Below are 22,113 nucleotides of genomic sequence, written 5' to 3' on the forward strand. Positions count from 1 at the left end.
TGCAAGTGGTTCTCTTTTCTCCAAAGGTCTCTTTAATTTTCCTGTAGGCAGTATCCATCTTACCCCAAGTGATATGTGCCCCTACATTCTTACACCTGTCCTCGAACCATCCCTGCTTAGCCATTTTGCACTTCCTGTCAATCTCATTTTTGAGATGTTTGTATTCCTTTTTGCCTGCTTCATTTACTGCATTTTTATATTTTCTCCTTTCATCAATTAAATTCAATATTTCTTCTGTTACCCAAAGATTTCTATTAGCCCTCGTCTTTTTACCCACTTGATCCTCTGCTACCTTCACTATTTCATCTCTCAAAGCTACCCATTCTTCTTCTACTGTATTTCTTTCCCCCATTCTTGTCAGTTGCTCCCTAATGCTCTCCCTGAAGCTCTCTACAACCTCTGGTTCTTTCAGTTTATCCAGGTACCATCTCTTCAAATTCCCACCTTTTTGCAGTTTCTTCAGTTTTAATCTACAGTTCATAACCAATATATTGTGGTCAGAGTCCATATCTGCCCCTGGAAATGTCTTACAATTTAAAACCTGGTTCCTGAATCTCTGCCTTACCTTTATATAATGTATCTGAGACCTTCCAGTATCTCCTGGCTTCTTCCATGTATACAACCTTCTTTTATCATTCTTGAACCATGTGTTAGTTGTGATTAAGTTAGGCTCTGTGTAAAATTCTACCAGGTGGCTTCCTCTTTCATTCCTTACTCCCATTCCATATTCACCTACTACGTTTCCTTCTTTTCCTTTTCCTACTATCGAGTTCCAGTAGCCCATGACTTAAATTTTCGTCTCCCTTCACTATGTGAATAATTTCTTTTATCTCATCATAATTTCATCAATCTCTATGTGATCTGTGGAGCTAGTTGGCATATAAACTTGTACTACTGTGGTAGGCATAGGCTTTGTATCTATCTCGGCCACAATAATCCATTCACTATGGTGTTTGTAGTAGCTTACCCGCATTCCTATTTTCCTATTCATTATTAAACCTACTCCTGCATTACTCCTATTTGATTTTGTATTTATAACCCTGTATTCACCTGACCAGAAGTCTTGTTCCTCCTGCCACCGAACTTCGCTAATTCCCACTATATCCAACTTAAACCTATCCATTTCCCTTTTTAAATTTTCTAACCTACCTACCCGATTAAGGGATCTGACATTCCCTGCTCCGATCCGTAGAATGCCAGTTTTCTTTCTCCTGATAACAACGTCCTCCTGAGTAATCCCCGCCCAGAGATCCGAATGGGGAACTATTTTACCTCCGGAATATCTTACCCAAGAGGACGCCATCATCATTTAACCATACAGTAAAGCTGCATGTCCTCGGGAAAAATTACGGCTGTAGTTTCCCCTTGCTTTCAGCCGTTCACAGTACCAGCACAGCAAGGCTGTTTTGGTTAGTGTTACAAGGCCAGATCAGTCAATCATCCAGACTGTTGCCCCTGCAACTACTGAAAAGGCTGCTGCCCCTCTTCAGGAACCACACGTTTGTCTGGCCTCTCAACAGATACCCCTCCGTTGTGGTAGCACCTATGGTACGGCTATCTGTATCGCTGAGGCACGCAAGCCTCCCCACCAACGGCAAGGTCTATGGTTCGGGGGGGGGGGGGGGGGGGGGGGGAAGATATTACCATTACATTATGAAAGTTTCACCTATAGGTCTTAGGATATATGGTACCAATACATGGCATTAAACCAGATCCTGAAAGGATAAGAGCCAGAAAACATCAGCCTGAATCTGATCGCATAAAACAATTATGCTCGTTCCCCAGACTAACCAGATTTTATCATTGGTAAATGCAGCATCACGAAATTAATGATCTTCAACTGTTGTGATATAAATAAATATGGGATGAAGGGGCATCAGAAACTTTTAAGAATATAAAAGGAACACTAGTGAAAGCACCTATACTGAATAACTATGTGATGTATGAACCATTTAAGTTAGCAACTGCCATGTCAGAATACAGTGTCACTTTGGAATTATTTAAAGGAGAATGGAATCTTGAAAGTGGTGAATATAAGACTACTGCTTTCACAAGCTGAAGCCTTAAAAACCATGAATTAAATTACACAGCTACAACAAGGATATGCTAGCTATTGCTGGGAGCATACAAAAATTCCAAAAGTTAATTTGGGGATCCACTATCATTATCTGTATTGACCATAAAGCTTTAGCATTCCTGGTGGAAAGCACACTATTACATATCCGTCTAATGAGAAGGGCCTTGTTTTTATGAGAATTCCAAGAAGAAATAAATTCCATAAAGGGTTATCATAACCAAGTATTGAGGGACGTGGTATCATTTTTGCGATTAATTTTTTTTAACCTCAAGTTTTACACCAATAAAGAGGTGAGGACATTAGCAATCAGAAATAAGGCATATGAAGAAGTGCTCCTTAGTCGCCCAGTATTACCCCAGACTTTAACAGTTGACCCACATCCTTTATCATGGCTTTGATTACCTATCATCATGCACCAAAGTAAGGGACATTCTACCCAAGATTCTTCCCACTCCCCCTAAAATAGCATTCTCTGCCCACACAACCCCTCCAAAACATCATAATCCATCCCTATGCCACTCCCAAACACAAATGCTTGCCACAGGGATCATATCCCTGTGCAAGACCCAGGTCCAAGACCTGTCCAATACCCTTCCTATTCCAGCCCTGTCACAGGCATATCCTAACTCAACAGAGGCTGGGCCACCAGTGTAAGCAGCTGTGTCATATACCAGCTCTGCTGCAATCATTACGCAGCCCTTTTACATTGGTATGACTACCAACCAGCTGTCCAACAGGATGAACGGCCATTGCCAAACTGCAGCAGAGAGCATAGTAGACCACCCTGTGGCACAACATGCAGCTAAACATAACATGGTTTATTTCACTGGCTGCTTCCCAAACTGGGCCATCTAAATCCTCCTCTTCACCAACAGCTTTTCTGAACTGTGCAGGTGGAAGTTATCTTTACAACTTTTTCTCCATTCCCGAAACTACACACCTGCCCGTTTTTCCCCTTCCCTGTTCCTCACCTCCTACCCCCCCCCCCCCCTCTCCAAGCAACACTCCCTGCCCCCCAGCCAGCCTACTGATGCTGTGCCAGCCAGTCTTGTCATGTCTCAATCTAGTCCCTGCACACTCTGCCAAGCAGCGTTCGTCTCCCCGCCCATACTCTGCTATCACTCCCCCTTTCCTGCCCCACTTCAGATTGATGCTCAAGATAACAGTTGCAGTCTGGTCTTGGCTGCATGTTATAGTGATCAAGTGTGCACAGGTGTGCTTGCTTGTGTAAACGTTTGTGTTTTCTTTTCTGAAGAAGCCTTTGGCTGAAAGCTAGACGTGTAACAGATCTGTCATTGTGCCTGTCATCAGCTCAACAAGTCATTTTTATTGTGAGTAGCACTCTATCAATGCCTCAGGATGTATTGCCTCAATAGAACTTATTTTAGCCAAGTCATATCATAAATTTCTTTTGTCATTGACTCAATTCAGTAACTCTTCACTACTTAAACCATTTGCCCATATAATATTCACCGCAAATTCTTTGCTGCTCAGTCTGCATTCCAAGAAACTATGTACAGGACTTTATGCGTATCCCCACTAGTGTTTATTTCATACATCATTAGACGATCAGCGAAAGGGAATCTTAAATCACCACAGGAAAATGTCAAAACGTAAAGCTCATCACTAAAATGTCTTGAAGGCACTGATATCGAAGCTATGTGTATGTGTGTGTGTGTGTGTGTGTGTGTGTGTGTGTGTGTGTGTGTGTGAGAGAGAGAGAGAGAGAGAGAGAGAGAGAGAGAGAGAGGGAGAAGTTTTTGTATGTGATTTATGTAAAGTGAGAGCTGAATCCATGCTTTACTCAATCTCAAGTTTCTGCCAGTTTTGATTAAATTATCCAGACACAAATTCCGATTGCATCCTTTACTACACTATTTCTGAAATTTGCCACTTGTACCATGACACTGGTACCTTCACATTTCATTTCATGCTCACAACTGAATTAGTGTTCGGCTACAGCTGATTGCACTGACAGCTTGAATCTTAACACTAGGCTTCTTTACCCCTCTGTTCAGTAGTGATCGAACACTCCTCTTTGATCTTCCCCAGCCAATACCTCTCTTCCTTCCCTTACTACCGCATCTTCTTCTCATCGCCATCCACTTCCTCTTCCCTTTCTACAATACTGTCTTGAAGTCTCTCCTTTCTACAGTTATTCTGTAACTTCCTTCCATCTTCCAAGCCTTCCCTTCTTTGCTTAGTACTGGCCTCTCATCTAAAATCTTTAAATGTTCACACAGTTACTGATTTTTCCACCAAAGGTTTTTTACTTTGCTCCTCATGTCAATCTTATTTTTTTAGACATCTGCATAATCTTTTGCCTGTTTCATTTACTGTATGTCTACATCCTCCCCTTTCATAAATTAAATTTAATATCTCATGCATTACTCAAGGATTCTAGTGAGACTTGTCTTTTTTTCCTAGTTGTTCCTAGGCAGGTTTCAGTAAATTGTCGCCCAAAGCTACCCATTCACCTTCTGTTTATTTGTTTTGCCTATGTAAGTCAATTATTGCCTAATAGTTCCTTTGAAACTCTCAACAACCTCTGGCTGTATCAGTGTATTCAGACACCATTTTCATAATTTCTGAGCTTCCTGCAAATTCTTTAGCTAAAACTGACATTTCATAACTAATGAACTATGGCCACACTCCACAACCGCTCCTGGAAAGTTTCTTCAGTTTAAAATTATATCGGAAGCCTTCAGGTGTCTACAGATCTCTTCCTCATATAAATCCACCTTCAACCACATATAAAACCACCTTCACAAGTCCTAAATCCAGTCTTTGCAATGACTGAATTGCGATCTGTCCAAACACTACTAAAGCACTTCTGGATTACAATGAAATAACACTTTCCATCCCCCCAGTCCATCTGTTACTATTTTTACTTCTCTTATTTGTCCTAGTATCGAATACCCGTATTCCATTACTATTAAATTTTTGTCTCTATACAGTCATTTCAGAATTATTTTCTCTTCACAGATTAATAAAGAATTCTAAGCAGATGCAACAGGCCATCATTTATATGTTAGCATGGGTACAGTGTCATCTTTCTGACATCTAAGAAGACTACAGAGTGTGAACAAAGGTGATGCAGTTGACAAGAAAAATTTGTGCAGGTGGGTGAAGAAGTTTACAGATGAGGCAACTACAATTAAAGGAAAGAAGCACAGTGGCTGTGATGGAGGAGGTACGAAGTATAATAAAAGTATACATGGAGGGTCACTAATGATATGGGAGTGAATGAATAACTTACATCTGTTGATGAAGCGACAAATACTTTCGCTTTGCTTCAACAAAGACCTCATATGCTACTGAAATCAACATACCTCAGCCAGATATTATGCGAAGGGCCAACAGAAGTACTCAACTGACACACACACACACATCAGACATGGATCACTAGTACCTTAGCTATAAATGCTAGTAAATATGTACAGAAAATCATTACACTTACTAAACATTGTTACTGCATCATCAACTGTTCTGGTAAGTATGCCTGGCACATCCATTGAATTTACAAGAGGTATGAGACCATACCTCGACAGCAAACCATACGTAGGTTTAAAACCTACAATGCCACAGTATGCCGCAGGATTGCGCACAGAGCCACCTGTATCTGAGCCCAGTGCCCTGCAACAAAAAGACAGATCACAGAAAGGATCCATAGTTGATTCCTTATCCAGCTTGTTATTTTTGCACAAATCTATTTACAATGTCCTTATCTGTGCCCGAGTTCCTCCTAATTACAATAGCTATATTATACACATAGCCTCACAGGTAAATATTCCTTTTCTTAATCACTCTTTAACTACGTAGTTTTTATTTTAAAAACAGTGTACAGTCACAGCCTCGCCCTGATTGTAGTGCTGTTAATGCGCAGAATGAAAATGGCTGAGGCTGCTTTATGATTCATAGTGAAACACACGTGTGGAATACAGTTAAAAAGTGCCGAGATATAGGCTGTTCTTAATGTTTTCCGAAAATTTATGGAGATAATCAGCTTTGAAGTTTTCCTAGTCACTGTGTGTATTTCAGTTGATACATACACAACAATCATACGTATAGCGCAGTCAGTAGTGTAGTGGAATGTTAACTAAATACAGTTTTTTCTCATTCAATTTTAAATACCTACATATCGTAATTATAGAACTCATCATTTTTTTATGAATAATGCACGTCTTCTTGTTTTTAAGTAAATATTGGATGCGAAATTCCTGTTTCCATTTCAAATACAAATTCTTAATTATCGATGTTTCATGAAAGACTTTTCATAAAAGTTACTTAAATTAAGAAAACATAACAATTTAATTTTTAAGGCAAAAATGAAAAACCAAATCCTCTTTATTTGGACTATGACCATTTTTTTATACCACAGAGGTGCGTGAGTATGTAGAAACATGAATAACAATCATTTTCACAGCATCGAGCACATCATACAAATTCTACATTTTTTCTTTTGATACTGTACCATTACAATATGAACCCAACAGAACTGATCTGGAGCCAAGTTGCGGGATTTGGCCTGGGAAGTAACAATACTATTAAGTTGCCAGATGTACTGGAACTAACGTGCGCAGCTTTTTCACATGTCACTGCCGAATGCTGGTAGTATATAGAACGGCTCATCATAAAAGAAGAGAAAATGCAGCACCTGGTTGGTTTGTGGATTTTGTTGTTGATAGGCTCATTATTAATATAGCAAGTGTGACATCTAGAACCGAAATGTATTTCCCGAATCCGGATAAGGAAGGAGCTAAGAGATTACCAGACTACTGACTGTAATTAATACCTTCAGTGGCTTCAGTATTCAACTATATGGTGAAATCCCTGCAGTATGCTTTTGCATTACATACAGCTCACTCAGAAAAATTACCTTATGTTTATGTTAGAAATTTTCATCACTCTTGTTTGTAATTAGAGTACTATGTTAAGAAGCATCTGGTAGTGTTGGAGTTTATCCTAATATCATTTCACTCTCTTTAAAAATTAAAAGACATTCAAAGCTATATTGTTTCTTTCCTCGTCTCTTTTTATGTCTGAACTGCAACTGCTCACATCATTGCAGGTTAGTTGGACCAGTGCTGTCCAAGTTTAATGTTTCGGTAAAAGTGCTGTCCTGCATTATTGCTCAGTCTATGTGAACAAAATCCAATGAGATTCAAGCAAACATGGAGGAAAACATGATGTAATGTTTACGTCAGGTTTATTCTTATGATGAACAGAATACAATACCAATTCTGATATATATATTTACCTGTCTCAATGTTCTTCAGAAAAAGAATTCTTGGTCAGCAGCTAATAAGCGGAACATTAGTGGCAATAAACACGATTCTTTTCATTCTAACGTTAAGTATTACTACAGAAGTGACACCACTGGTGAAGCAGAAGTGAAACATGGGATCAATGTTTGACTGCATGGAAGGCACGGTCATATTCATGACCTCATGGAGAAGCTGAAGTTTATGGGACATGAAGTTTATGAGAGGGCAAAGTATGGCACCAATCACATATCAAAAAAGCCTTGGTTTACAAAGGAACCAGAATATCATGCATAAGAAAAAGGATATTGTCTGAAATGGTTATAACAAAGGGAGAAGCAGAACTGATTTTATATTACAAGTAGTATTATGGTGTCTTAGCTTTTTAATAACTCTCAAGTAATTACTAAAATCCTGTTCTTCACATACTTGCAACATGTGAAGAGACTAAATGAATAATGTATAAATTTTCTGGCTATAAAGTCCACTTAGAACTGTACATTAAGTGTAACTGAATGAGGTAATGTATCTGTTAAGAATAATGAAGAAGAATTGCTATTAAAACGGTCTGCTTGACATGCAGCTCTTATTACTTACAAAAACTAAAAGTTAAAATCAAACAATGGTTAATTCTATAATTTTTTCAGTCAGTCAATCGGTACTGCTCTAGGTTGTTGCCAAATTTTAAAAAAAAATCAAATCTGACTGTACATATCTACACAGCACAAGATAATCTTATGGCAATGTGTTCAATTGAACTTATGATTTAGTTTCATTAATTAATTTTACAAAAAAAAGTCAAATTATGAGGATTACATCAAAATATGAGATAAAGGGTGTGTTTCCAGTTGACCACATCCATTAAAAGAACTGCATTAAGAACAGAGGGAATATTTCATTGGCATGACAGTGTTTTGTCTGAGTCACTGGACTGTGTTAATGTTGGTTTTTAAAAGAGTTTAAATTGCATCCAATTCTTCATTTGTAATTTTGTTGAAAATTGAGTGGCCCAGGGAAACACAATGATAAGTACTACTGCCATGTATTTTGAGTTATAGGGCAATCAGCACTACCTATTAGCAGCAGAAGATAATAAAGCAGGAAAAAGTTCTAATATCACTCAAGAGGTGTCAGGCAATACTTCATTGTTAACAGCAGCCAGCCATGGGAACATAATGGCAAGCAACAGGTAAAATGGCTGGCACCAAGGGGGATCTGTGTACATTTTCAGAGATTTCATAAACATTTGATGTGTCATAAGAAAACAAAGATGTTTTTAGTAATTGTGTTGCCTCTCATCAGGATCCTGAGTACATTCCCAATCACTCAGAGTAACGCAAATTTGGAAAACTGTTGTATTTAATGTGTTTCACGAACATAATGGTAAGTCCATGTACATACCATTATTTTCCTGAATGCATGAAATATGAGGTTGTTACTGAATGTGTAATGGGACACCCTCCTCAAACATTACCTTTTTTTATATATATATATACAGAAACAGTCGATAGTAGGGATATTTTCGAATCTTGTATAGGTTTCTAAGACAACCTATAAACAAATGTGGAATTTAGTTAAGGGCATTTTGTCTAGGCCCATTAACTCAACTTAAATATTGTAGAATGTATGTACTGACTTGTTGAGTGAATCTGAGAGTGAGTGTATTCGCCGAAACAAATACCCTCTCCTGTCACAGTACACAAAAAAAATAAGCCTGTTCTGTCTGGAACCTTCTTCAAGACATCACAGTCTGGGGGGCCGTGTAACATTACGAGTCAAGATAGCTGTAACGGAAATTGAATAGCGTAAAGTTATCATTAAAAACGCACGCCGCGCAATTTAATTGAATAGGATAAAGTTATCATTAAAAACGCACGCTGCGCGATTTGTGACAATTTGGTTGGTCATAATAGTAGTAACATGCTTTTGAATACAATTAAAATATAACGGCGATACCTGTTTAGTGTTATTGGAAATAATATGTAGTAAATTAATGAGTAAGGTAGCTGATCCTATAAGAAGAGGTGAAATTGGGCATATTAAGGTGTTTTGCTTTATGTCGACTAAGCCGATGGTACGGCGTCTTTTTTTCCGTTTACTCTTAGAAAAAAAAACAAACAAGTAACGAAGTGCTAATTGTGCGTTGTGAAAAATATAGGGGCGAATTTTAAATAGCTACAGTGTATAATCAGACTAACAAATGGACATTCAGTTACGCGAAATAGCGGACAGTGAAGTGTGGTCATTAAATTGAGTACACCTACAGGGCGGTCAATTCCGGGATAAGTCTATTCGCATCTCACGAGGGACGCGGTATTGAGACCGTTTTTTTTTTTAATTATATCGCGGAGAGTGGGCTTCAATTTATAAAAAGGAGAAAAGCTGTATCATTATCATTGACTGTTGGTGTTAAGCAACCAAAACTGTTCATCAAAGGGTTTCGGTGAATGAGTGGTGAATGCGAAATGAAACTGTGAACGAAGTTATGTTAAATAAAGCAGAAGAGACAAGACAGTTTGGTCGTATCTGTTATTATTCCATAAACTGTAACATTTCTTCTCGTTGTACAAAACCTTTATAGACTATCGTTATGACAATTTGCTTTGAAGGGATCGCGTTACGAGTTAAGTTTTGGGGACCTGGTCAAGAGAGGATAGTTCGTAGATCTTAACTACTGCAGCTATTCTGGAATCAGGTGCTACCGTGACCGTTGCGTGTTGTCAATGGCTTAAGGTCATCATATCTCATGCTCTAAGATCGATGCGCCTTTCCTCTTGGTATAACAGTGTCTCACGGTAACCACGACAACGCCGACGGCGAAGGAAGATACGGTAGAAGTGGCGCCCAACGGGCTTACTCGATATAAAGCAAAACACCTTAATATGCCCAATTTTACCTCTTCTTATAGGATCGGCTACCTTACTCATTAATTTATTACATATTATTTCCAATAACGCTAAACAGGTATCACCGTTATATTTTAATTGTATTCAAAAGCATGTTACTACTACTATGACCGACCCAATCGTAACAAATCGCGCGGCGTGCGTTTTTAACGATAACTTTACGCTATTCAAGTTCCGTTACAGCTGTCTTGACTCGTAATGTTACACGGCCCCCCAGACTGTGATGTCTTGAAGAGGGTTCCAGACAGAACAGGCTTATTTTTTTTGTGTACTGTGACAGGAGAGGGTATTTGTTTCGGCGAATACACTCACTCTCAGATTCACTCAACAAGTCAGTACATACATTCTACAATATTTAAGTTGAGTTAATGGGCCTAGACAAAATGCCCTTAACTAAATTCCACATTTGTTTATAGGTTGTCTTAGAAACACTTCGCACTAATCACTTCATATTCACACCACATTTTTTTTCTTGGATGAAGCCCTCAGTTCTTCAACCGACTGTGCAAGACAGGGATCACAGCCGGGTTCGACGATTGGCATCCTAGGCCAAAACCCTTATCAGGCCACTTGTTTAACCAGAGAGGATTTGGTCCTTTTCTTTTCCTCTTAATTCCACTTTTAAATCATCCATCCTCGCTGTTCGGTGAGAGGATAAATCGTATTTCAGCGTCGACATTGTTGCTGATACCAAGAAGGTATCTCATGGAAATTGTCAGTACATTCTTTAATTTTCTTTGTCAGTTAGTATAAGTACATATTTATCCACTGGTGCTTTTATTTAGTCCACTGAGTGTAGTCTTGGTATCATTCAGTGTTTCTTGAATCTATATTTTGCTCATTATTGATAATACTTCTTCAGGTCTATGTGAGGGAATAAGCCTTTAATTACATCAGTATCACAATCTGCCAGGAGGTAGCTCCCTTCATGAGGTATTTTCATTATTTTGTATGGACCTGTATATAAATATTGCCATTTCTTATTCAGTCTTTTCCTGGTTGATGCTTTTGGGTGATTTCTCAATAAAATTTCTTCCCCTACATCATATGTGACTACTTTCTTCACATTTTTATCAAAACAGGTTTTTCTCAATTGTGCTTGATGCTTCAGGTTTTCGTGGACCTTCTTCACCATATCTTCTTTCTTGGTAATCTTTTGTTCTACCTCAGGTAATTTCTTCATCCATTCTGGCACAATACTTTCACCAAATACTATTTGGTTAGGTGAATAACCTGTCGATAAGTGTGGTAAGTCATTATACACTTTCTCAAATCGGTTCAACTCTCGGAAGATTCTCTCAACTGGATTTCCACAAGGGTAAAATCTTGAGATTTAAAAGTGCTGGATTCCTTGTTCTTTCATAGTGTCTCTCCATACTTTGCTTGTATAATAAGCAGCGTTGTCTGTCAAGATCATTATAGGTTTGCCAAGCTCAGTTATATAGTTGTTGATAAATTTGCGTAAGATGGGTCGAACGTGGAGATTTTTCAAAGGATATAATTTCACATATTTTGAAAAGAGATCATAGAAAGCCAATACATATTTGAACTGTCCACGTGTCATGGGACATGGCCCACAGACATCACATGACACCAACATTAAAGGTTGTTGTGGGATGATAGGATGTAATTCTATCTTCTGACAATAGTTTATGGGTTTCGCCTTCTGACATATTTTGCACTTCTTAAGAATATTTGTAGCGATACGTCCCAAATTTGGATGATAGCAGTATTGTGCTATTTTGGCTGTACATTTAGCGGCACCAAAATGACCCCAATTCAAGTGAGTGTGCCACACTAGTGATTCTAAATATTTATTTGGGACACAAACTTTCCAAACATCTTCTTCATCCTTCCTCCGATACAATATTCCGGATTTTAATTGATACTGTTCTTGAGAGTGACTTAGCGTTTTGCTTTCAACAGCATGCCTAATGGCTTTCGACAACTTATCATCTTCTTGCAGTTGTGGAAGACTTCGACATAGCTGTGAAATCTGCCTCTCACAATATTGCCTTGATAAATTCATGACTTTAAAGTCAATAGTCTGTTCTTCACACTCGTCGTCATTCTTTCTTTTCGGTAGTCTTGAAAGAGCATCGCCTATGATGTTGTTTTTCCCTCTGATGTATTTGAGCGTAATATCATATTCTTGCAGTAGCAAGGCCCACCGGGTTAAACGTGAATGGAACATCCTTCCCGTTAAAATAAAAGATAAAGCTTTGTGGTCGCAGAATACAATGATCTTCTTTCCATATACAAAATAGCGAAACTTTCTAAGGGACCAGACCACGGCCAGTACTTCCAATTCAGTAGTACAATATGCACGTTCACAGCTAGAGAGTGTTCTGCTGGCAAACCCAATTATTTTGATGGTACTGATATCTTCTGTATTGTCCATCTGGAAAAGAGTGGCACCCAATCCTGTTTCAGAAGCATCCGCAGCAATATAAAAATCTTGATCAAGTCTCGGATGATGTAACAGTGGAGCATTAGTCAAAGCATTGCGGATGTTATCAAAAGCTTGCGTGCATTCGGAATTCCACTCCCACATGACATTTTTTCTTAACAGCCGTAACAAACAGTCTTGGCTTCCTAACTGATTGGATAAAAATCGTCGAAAAAATGAAACTAAGCCGATAAATTACTTTAATTCCGTTCTATTCTTTGGATAAGCACATCTGTTAATCGCATCCATCTTTTTAGGATTTGGTTTTATCCCTTCAGGAGTGATTATATGTCCAAGAAATTTCAATTGGTTATGAGCAAACTTGGATTTTCTCAAATTTACAGTAACTCCGTATTCCAAAAATTTCGCAAAAACTCTTCTTAATAAGTCCAAATGTTCCTCCCAAGTTTCAGAAGCAATTAGCAAATCATCCACATATAAAGTAACTTCATTCAAAAGGTCTCTGCCCAGTACGGTATCTAATGCCGATATGAAAACACCACCGCTTATTTTCAACCCAAATGGCATGACAGTAAACTGATAACTTCGGCCCAGAAAAACGAATGCAGTATATTTCCTAGATTCTTTCAATATTCTAATTTGCCAATATGAACTACGCAAACTGGAACCCACAAAGTCAAAATTTCAACCTCAAGAAACTATCCCTTGACGCAACGAACTGCAGCCAACAATGAGAAAATGAAGATAAGTAACAAAATTATTTGTACATCTCACTCCTCTCTAAGCATTTGAAACAAAGCAATTAATTTTTTTGAAGAGACTGAAACACTACTGGTGATGTGTGGGAGGGTAAGACTACAAATGGATGCTGTTGAACGCTTGATGACGTGTATATGCATATTTCTTCATTTATATTCATACAAGTAACAACAACAAAAGTAATTCTGTTTGTAGCAATTACTGGGTTGACTGAATAGCTCGGTGGTTGTGGTGCCCACCCCAAGCCTGAATAAAGCAGGATAAAAAACTAGAACACCAAGAGACATCTGTCAATAACAGCAAAACATCAGCTGCCACATGGACTAACTACCCTTAAAATGAGGGCGATTTAAATCCAATGTGTGACTTACTGTACCTGGGCTCAGACCCACCAACTGGAATCAGCCGCAAACTCGACATCAGGAAACACATGCAACAATGTAGCTACCCTCGCCCCAAGCTGACAAGAGCGAAGGCAAACCTGTTCTTTCAGTTGCTGGGGGACCACGACTTCTTGCTGGGTCAGAACTTGCCAGAACTCCTCAAACCCAAAAGAAAGCATTTCATTGGTACCCCAATGTACAGACACTGACCAAAACAGGAGAACTGAAGATGCTGGTGGACTCCTGCTACAAATTCAGAATTCACATACATACTTTACAAGAAACACGAGAAAAAACTACAACCTCACTTTAAAATAGTAATTTACATACATTGGGATCTGCTTTTCTAGTGCATAACAGTATCAATCATTCTGTGATACATTTCACCTCACCCTCAGAACGTCTCTCTATACTTACAGTTACATATGCCAGCAAAGCCTATATATTTGTAAGCGCACATGCCCCAGTTAACAATGACCCTGACAAGAACAAAGTTGAGAAATTCTGGTCAAAACTTGAATGGGCACTCACTAAGATCCCTCAACACCATGTCAAGGCCTTTCTTAAAGATTTCAATGCACAAATCGGCAGAGAATGTGAGCACAGACACAGAGAATTTCTCAGCAAGCAAAAAAGATAAATACCAATGGACATCGTCTAATCAATATATGTGAAATGGCAAAACTCCAAGCAATGTTTGCACCATGGAATATGACAACCTGGAAATCACATAGGGGAATATCAAATTGGTCATATGGAGGTAACCAGAAAATTCTATCCGGAAATCATGAATATGAAGGTACATCAAGTGTTTTGTGGAGTCTGACCATTATCTCTCTCAGATCAAAATCTCTTTCATACAAAACAGAAAGAGTTGCCAAAAGTCTAAGCTCTTCCATAAAAAGCCCCGGAATACCTAAAATAAGATGCAGAGGAGTTTGTACAATCACTCCAGCCCAACATACAAACATGGAATGAATGTCTTTAAACCCTGCATCAGCAAGAAAACTTGCTCAACCACCACAGAAACGGAAACACAGATGGTGGACCTCAGATAGCAACAGAGCCATACAGTCTCTTATCTGAGCCTCAAAGACTTGTCATGGGCACAAAACCCCAGAGAACTGGCTTTTTTTAAACAGAGAAACCAATCAGGTTTATTAAATGGGTACATCATCTCAAAAGATTAGGGGAAATTGATAATAATTTCAAAAGGAACACCACTTTTTTTTTTTTACAAGACACTGAGGGAAGAACTAAGCTACAAGACACCTAGTCTTTCTTTTTGATGCCCTGATGGGACACTTGGAGACAAATACACGGACCAACTGTGAAATCCTGGAGCAGTACTTCAAGAAACTGCACAACTGTGAGCAACCTACAGAAGACCCCAATTTCATTTAACTGCACCAAATCGAAACACTTTTCTACCTATACATGAGGAAATATGAACCATCATCTTACATCTCAAAAACAACAAAGCGCCAGGGAAGATGGTAATATCACAGAAATGCTCAAGATCGGCAGTAGAGTCTTGATTGACAAACTAAAAGCAATTGTTGCCAATTAATGGGAAAATGCATCACACCAGCAGATTGGAAAAATGCTTTGATCCATCCACTAGACAAAAACGGGGATGAGATGGATCCAAACAATTGCCAAGGTATTTCACTTCTACCAATTGCCTACAAAATTTTCTCATGTACCCTGCTTACCAGATTGGGGCAACAGACACAACATTTGATACGTGAATATCAGGCAGGCTTCCAGCAGAACAGATCTGGAACATTAAAATCATACTGCAACAATGAAAGTCAAACTACACAGTTGTCACTTTTGCAAACTTCAAAAAAGCCTACAACTTGGTTGACTGCATCAGCTCGTATAATGTACTTCATGAATACAGAGTGGGTAACTAAACAACTATATTAATCAAACAGGTCTTGACAAACACATTCTCTAAAGTAAAATTTATGGGTGAAATCTCTGAAGCTTTTCAAATTAGAACTGGGGTAAGAAAGAGTGATGAGCTGTCTTCACTCCTGTTCCCTCTAGTACTCAAGATGATCATCAACACTTGGGAGAAACAAATGCTTGGAGTAAGTACGGCAACAAAAGATAAACCAATAAAGATGAAAATCCTTGTCTTTGCTGACGACCGAGCAATAATTTCCCGAACTCCCAAGGAAACCAGACACACCATTGTGAACCTTTATGAGATTGCCACAAGACCAGACTCCAAATCTCTTACCAAAAAAAAAACACACACACACACACACACACACACACACAAAATGCATAGACTCCATGAGCCAAACTTGGCAATCATGTAACAAAGTACGGCAAAATCACACTGGTGAAGGACTTCAGGTATCTAAGTGAAATTATAATTATTGGCAGCACTAGCAACAGAAGAGTAGATTGTAAGAAAGTTCAGAAAAATTGCATAAAGCCTAGACAGTTCTCTAGAATATGTACAACAAGAAATTGATGTCCATCAAAGTCAAACTACATCACTACTACACAGTCATTCTTACATAAGCATTCAATGCTACAGAGATATCATTAACTACCAACATCAAAGAAAAATACCAAGAAAAAAAATTTTGATGCCAAATTCAAGATAGTATCTGGATGCATAATGGCTCAGAGGAACTGTATTTCCTGACTAAGCAGTTCACCTAATTTGCAAGGAACAGGCATATGAAATTCTATGGTCGTATAGCACAAATGGAAGACTCTCACTTGACCAAGAAAACCTTGCACATCATCGATGGGACCCGACAACCCCAAAATATGTTCACTGGTAGATACACAGAGCGACCTCACAGAGATGTCACTAATTTGGAAACCTGTCGTGAGGGGGTGAAGAACAGATGACGAGGTCTTCTCACAAAATGATGAGATACACCCCACAGCAGAAGTTTTAATGGAAGAGGTGGAATACACTCGAAGAATATGAAGCTTGTTCTGGAGAAACTGAAGATAAAAAGAATGTAGGATCTGACTGCCACTGTACTCTTAAATGTTTTGACAAAATAGGTGAACAATGTGAGGCACATGTTCAAAGCATTGTGGGAAATTTGTGACTGGTGTTCCGAATGCATCTGGTTGTCAACCTGAGGAATGTATGCAGTTGGACGGTCACTTCTGACAACCCACAATCTTTATTCGTCTGCTAGATGTTAAATCCTAACACCTGGCAAAAAATAAGTCTCAGGAAATGAGGGCGTCAAAACCCAGTTCTTATTCTGCAATTAAAATACAATGGACTCATACTCATTGAAAAGAAGAAAGATGCTGATGTTCTGTCCCTCTTAGGTTATGTCCCTCCTGCTCATTACTGATCTTTCTTGCCATTAAAACCAACATGTTCCTACATCTACATCTACATATATACTCCGCAATCCACCGTACGGTGCATGGCGGAAGATACCTCGTACCACAACTAGCATCTTCTCTGCCTGTTCCATTCCCGAACAGAACGAGGGAAAAATGACTGCCTATATTCCTCTGTACGAGCCCTAATCTCTCTTATCTCATCTTTGTGGTCTTTCCTCGAAATGTAAGTTGGCGGCAGTAAAATTGTACTGCAGTCAGCCTCAAATGCTGGTTCTCTAAATGTCCTCAGTAGCGATTCATGAAAAGAATGCCTCCTTTCCTCCGGAGACTCAGATCAGAGTTCCTGAAGCATTTCCATAACACTCGCTTGATGATCAAACCTACCAGTAACAAATCTAGCAGCCCACCTCTGAATTGCTTCTATGTCCTCCCTCAATCCGACCTGATAGGGATCCCAAATGCTCAAGCAGTACTTAAGAATAGGTCGTGTTAGTGTTTTACTAGCGGTCTCCTTTACAGATGAACCACATCTTCCCAAAATTCAACCAATGAACCGAAGACGACTATCCGCCTTCCCCACAACTGCCATTACATGCTTGTCCCACTTCATATCGCTCTGCAATGTTACGCCCACATATTTAATCGACATGACTGTGTCAAGTGCTACACTACTAATGGAGTATTCAAACATTACAGGATTCTTTTTCCTATTCATCTGCATTAATTTACATTTATCTATATTTAGAGTTAGCTGCCATTCTTTACACCAATCACAAATCCTGTCCAAGTCATCTTGTATCCTCCTACAGTCACTCAACGACGACACCTTCCCGTACACCACAGCATCATCAGCAAACAGCCCCACATTGCTATCCACCCTATCCAAAAGATCATTTCTGTATATAGAAAACTACAGTGGACCTACCACATTTCCCTGGGGCACTCCAGATGATACCCTCACCTCCGATGAACACTCACCATTGAGGACAACGTACTGGGTTCTATTACTTAAGAAGTCTTCGAGCCACTCACATACTTGGGAACCAATCCCATATGCTGGTACCTTAGTTAGGAGTCTGCAGTGGGGCACCGCGTCAAACGCTTTCCGGAAGTCAAGGAATATGGCATCCGTCTGATACCCTTCATCCATGGTTCGCAAGATATCATGTGAAAAAAGGGCGAGTTGCATTTCGCAGGAGCAATGCTTTCTAAAGCCGTGCTGATGCATGGACAGCAACTTCTCTGTCTCGAGGAAATCCATTATATTCGAACTGAGAATATGTTCGAGAATCCTGCAACAAACCGATGTTAAGGATATTGGTCTGTAATTTTGAGGATCCGTCCTTCTACCTTTCTTATATACAGGCGTCACCTGCGCTTTATTCCAGTTGCTCGGGACTTTACATTGGGCAAGAGATTCACGATAAATGCAAGCTAAGTAAGGAGCCAATGCAGTAGAGTACTCTCTGTAAAACCAAATTGGAATCCCATCAGGACCTGGCGATTTATTTATTGTCAACCCATTCAGCTGCTTCACAACCCCTGGGATGTCTATCACTATGTCCTCCATACAGAAATCTGTATGAGACTCAAACAGCGGTATGTTTGTACGATCCTCCTGCGTGAAAGATTTCTCAAATGCTAAATTTATAACTTCAGCTTTCATTTTGCTGTCTTCCGTTGCCAGGCCAGACTGGTCAGTGAGTGACTGGATGGAAGCCTTCGACCCGCTTACCGATTTTATGTAAGACCAGAATTTCCTTGGGTTTTCAGCAAGGCCTTTTGCTAAGGTATGACAGTGGTAATGGTTGAATGCTTCGCGCATCGCTCTTTTTACAGCAGCACGAATCTCTACTAACTTTTGCCTGTCCTCATTCTCCCGATCTTTCTTGTACCGCGAGTGCAACTGTCTTTGCTTCCTGAGCATCCTCCAAATTGCGCTGTTAAACCGCGGTGGGTCTTTTCCATCCGTAACCCACTTTTTCAGCACATACTTGTCCAATGCGTGATTTACAATGTGTTTAAATTTTGCCCATAACTCTTCCACGTCCATCGTACTGGAAGGAAATGAAGTCGATTCATTTACTAAATGGGATGCTAACAACTGCTTATCCGCTCTTTCTAGTAAGAATACTCTCCTAGCCTTCTTGACCGAATTTTTAACATTTGTAACCACAGTCGTAATGACAACATCATGATCACTAATCCCTGTCTCAATACTGACACCGTCGATGAGGTCTGGTCTGTTCGTGGCTACCAGATCTAAAATATTTCCATTACGCACTGGCTGTCGACTTAGCTGCTCAAGACAGTTTTCAGATAATGTGTTCAAAAGTAATTCACACGACAGCTTGTCTGTACCACCTGTAATGAATCCATAGACATCCCAGTCTATACTAGGTAGGTTGAAGTCGCCTCCGACTAATATAGCATGATCTGGGTACTTCTGCGATATAGAGTGTAGACTCCCTTTGAATGATTCTAGAACTGTCACGGTGGAACCTGGTGGCCAGTAATAACACCCAACAATTAACTTTATTTCTCCTAGCCCTGTTAAACGTGTCCAGATAACTTCACAATCACACTCTACTTCAACCTCAGTAGACACAATATTTTTGTCAACTGCAATGAAGACACCACTTCCTACGGTGTCTAATCTGTCTTTCCGATACATGTTCCAGCTCTCACTAAATATTTCAGAACTTCCTATCTCAGGGTTCAGCCAGGTCTCAGTTCAGAGAATAATTTGCACGCCACACACTTCCTGGAGGGCAGTACATTCAGGAACTTTATTCTGAACACTCTGAACATTTACTGCTAATATCTTGATAGAAAGACCAGAATCGAAACAAGTCCCCGGGAGTAGACAACATTCCATTAGAACTACTGACGGCCTTGGGAGAGCCAGTCCTGACAAAACTCTACCATCTGGTGAGCAAGATGTACGAGACAGGCGAAATACCCTCAGACTTCAAGAAGAATATAATAATTCCAATCCCAAAGAAACTAGGTGTTGACACATGTGAAAATTACCGAACTATCAGTTTAATAAGTCACAGCTGCAAAATACTAACGCAAATTCTTTACAGACGAATGGGAAAACTAGTAGAAGCTGACCTCGGGGAAGATCAGTTTGGATTCCGTAGAAATGTTGGAACACGTGAGGCAGTACTGACCTCACGACTTATCTTAGAAAACAGATTAAGGAAAGCCAAACCTACATTTCTAGCATTTGTAGACTTAGAGAAAGCTTTTGACAATGTTGACTGGAATACTCTCTCCCAAATTCTAAAGATGGCAGAGGTAAAATATAGGGAGCGAAAGGCTATTTACAATTTGTACAGAAACCAGATGACAGTTATAAGAGTCGAGGGGCACTAAAGGGAAGCAGTGGTTCTGAGTGGTTCTGAAGGGAGTGAGACAGGGTTGTAGCTTATCCCCGATGTTATTCAATCTGTATATTGAGCGAGCAGTAAAGGAAACAAAAGAAAAATTCGTAGTAGGTATTAAAATCCATGGAGAAGAAATAAAACTTTGATGTTCGCCGATGACATTGTAATTCTGTCAGAGACAGCAAAGGACCTGAAAGAGCAGCTGAACGAAATGGACAGTGTCTTGAAAGGCGGATATAAGATGAACATCAACAAAAGCAAAATGAGGATAACGGAATGCAGTCGAATGAAGTCTGATGATGCTGAGGGAATTAGATGAGGAATTGAGACACTTAAAGTAGTAAATGAGTATTGCTATTTGGGGAGCAAAATAACTGATGATGATAGAAGTAGAGAGGATATAAAATGTAGACTGGCAATGGCACAGAAAGCGTTTCTGAAGAAGAGAAATTTGTTAACATCCTGTATAGATTTAAGTGTCAGGAAGTCGTTTCTGAAAGTATTTGTATGGGGTGTAGCCATGTATGGAAGTGAAACATGGACGATAACCAGTTTGGACAAGAAGAGAATAGAAGCTTTCGAAATGTGGTGCTACAGAAGAATACTGAAGATTAGATGGGTAGATCACATAACTAATGAGGAGGTATTGAATAGAATTGGGGAGAAGAGGAGTTTGTGGCACAACTTGACAAGAAGAAGGGATCGGTTGGTAGGACATGTTCTGAGGCATCAGGGGATCACAAATTTAACATTGGAGGGCAGTGTGGAGGGTAAAAATCGTAGAGGGAGACCAAGAGATGAATACACTAAGCAGATTCAGAAGGATGTAGGTTGCAGTAAGTACTGGGCGATGATGAAGCTTGCACAGGATAGAGTAGCATGGAGAGCTGCATCAAACCAGTCTCTGGACTGAAGACAACAACAACAACAACAACATCTTGACAGCTGAAGTGTCTTTACACTGAGCGTGTCCTGATTTCGCTGCCTGCATGTCGACTGGTGAGTGTTCATCAGGACACCTCGCACTACTGCCTAGCATAAAAAAAACCTCATGTGCATGCCACAAGTACTCTGCTATCCGAGTAGCCGCTTCCTTTGTGTAGTGCACCCCTGACCTATCTAGGGGCATCCTACAATTCCCCACCCAATAGCACAAGTCTAGAAATCTGCAGCCAAGACCGTCACAGAGTCGACGAAGCCTCTGGTTTAGATCCTCCACTCGGCTCCAAACCAAAGGACCCCGATCCACTCTGGGAATGATGCTACAAATAGAGAGTTCTGCTTGCACCCTGCGGGCTTGGCCAGCGGTATTCACCAAATCCACCAGCCGCCTGTACGAACTGAGGAACGCCTCAGAACCCAAGCGACAGGCATCATTGGTGCCAACGCCAGCAACTACTTACAGACGACTGCACCCCGTACACTCGATAGCCGCAGGCAAGGCCACCTCCACATCTTGGATGAGACCCCCCCGGCAGACAAACCGAGTGCACGTTGGAATTCTTTCCAGCCCTGTATGCTATTTCCCTAAGGAGCTCCATCACCCGCCTAACGTTGGAGCTCCCAATAACCAGCAAGCC

At 39.9% G+C, this 22,113-nt stretch overlaps 1 protein-coding gene across 1 annotated transcript in view; it reads right to left on the reverse strand.

Moving 5' to 3' along the window:
• The window catches only part of LOC124612348 (glutamyl-tRNA(Gln) amidotransferase subunit A, mitochondrial), a 153,400-nt gene that overhangs the window by 79,978 nt on the left and 51,309 nt on the right, over positions 1-22,113 (reverse strand). Inside the window, exon 5 of the mRNA XM_047140501.1 lies at positions 5,538-5,713. Within this exon, the coding sequence (XP_046996457.1) occupies positions 5,538-5,713 (176 nt within the window). The remainder of the gene's footprint in view (positions 1-5,537; positions 5,714-22,113) is intronic.

This window comes from Schistocerca americana, chromosome 4 (assembly GCF_021461395.2).
Source record: "Schistocerca americana isolate TAMUIC-IGC-003095 chromosome 4, iqSchAmer2.1, whole genome shotgun sequence".
NCBI classification, from domain to species: domain Eukaryota; kingdom Metazoa; phylum Arthropoda; class Insecta; order Orthoptera; family Acrididae; genus Schistocerca; species Schistocerca americana.